The sequence below is a fragment of the Rhagoletis pomonella genome, unplaced genomic scaffold (genome assembly GCF_013731165.1).
Source record: "Rhagoletis pomonella isolate Grant_MI unplaced genomic scaffold, Rhpom_1.0 Rhpom_scaffold_00001, whole genome shotgun sequence".
Taxonomy (NCBI): Eukaryota; Metazoa; Arthropoda; class Insecta; order Diptera; family Tephritidae; genus Rhagoletis; species Rhagoletis pomonella.
The window spans coordinates 94,772,569-94,773,839 of NW_023458555.1; the positions used below are offsets into that span (position 1 = coordinate 94,772,569).

A 1,271-nucleotide genomic window follows, 5' to 3' on the forward strand; every position below is an offset into this window, starting at 1 on the left:
GCGGGCTTTCTGCTGCCCATTCACGACCATTTGAGGCAATAAAGTTACCCAAATCATCCCAAGCATCACTTTTCCCAGCTGCTGACATGGTCTCTAACGCACGTTCAACCACCTCGGAAAACCCATCATCATCTTTCTGAACACGACGTCGTACTCCCGCTGCTCGTGATGTTGATGGCGTTGGCTGTGAATCGTCAGACTCCACATTTGTTTCAGCGTCACATGGGGATCCAGATGAGGTCAGCGGCGACGGGCACTTCTACAATATCAAAGACACACATATTAGTTAACAACTAATAAATCATAAAATTGTTTGCATACTTATGCATATACTCACATTTCCTAAATTTGATGTTGTGCTGGCCTCAATTCTCAATGTCGGCTCAAGAAATTTGAGGGAATTGTAAAGCGGGCTCATTGCAGTCCCTCTTCCTGCTCCTTGCCCACTTTTGGTATGTCCTTTTCTATTGAAGGCCGCCTAATATTAATGTTGCTTTAGCAATCATTTTTATGAATATCGCAAAGGTACTTACGCGGAAAGAGCAGCGAAGGCTGTTCCACTTGGCTGAAACTTCCGATCGCGGCATCTTCAAAATATCCGCCACATCTTGCCATTGAGCCTCTCGCAAATTCCTGTCCCTGTATTCAGTGGAAAGAAAATTCCACGTGCCTTCTCTAGCTTCTACTTCTTGCACCAGCCTCTCCGTTCGCTCATTTGTCCACTTTTCCTTCAGTTTTCGCACCCGCTTCTTCGTTCCACTGGTGCTACCGCTTGGGCTAACGAACACTGAGGAATCATTGGAGTCCATTGCTTCACTCATATTTTGACACTGAAAAGCACATTGTAAAACATTAATATGTTAACTTTTAGAAAAATATTGAAAATTTTACCTTTGCTGCAAATTGATGCAGAAGAAAAACAGCTGTGCACGCGTCAAACGAAAACAAATTGCCAACATGCTGGCAAATTAATTTTAGGTGTCAAATGCTGCCACATTGGCGGTCAAATTAAATAAGGCCGTTTTCACTTGGCTGTCATTTTATATGACCGTGCGTGGTCATACATGACAACGAACGCATTTGATGCCATATGACAACCCGTTTTCATTCAACTGACAACATTTGACGTCAAATATGACATAGTGAAAACCAAACATTATACCCGTAATAATACGCACTACTCTGCTTATATCCTGCCGGGAAGCTGGTTCCCATGAAGACGGTTATCTCCTCGATCTTGCTCTGAAGCCCGTTACAGTTAAATTGAAGGA

General features: G+C 43.3%; 1 protein-coding gene across 1 annotated transcript in view; it reads right to left on the reverse strand.

The window, feature by feature from the left end:
• The window catches only part of LOC118734348, a 7,986-nt gene extending 6,723 nt beyond the window's left edge, over window positions 1–1,263 (reverse strand). The window contains exons 1-3 of the mRNA XM_036464077.1: window positions 534–1,263; window positions 338–478; window positions 49–259 (exon numbers count right to left, since the gene is read on the reverse strand). Of these exons, the coding sequence (XP_036319970.1) occupies window positions 49–259; window positions 338–478; window positions 534–821 (640 nt within the window). The 5' untranslated portion in view covers window positions 822–1,263. The remainder of the gene's footprint in view (window positions 1–48; window positions 260–337; window positions 479–533) is intronic.
• Window positions 1,264–1,271: the final 8 nt, after the last annotated feature.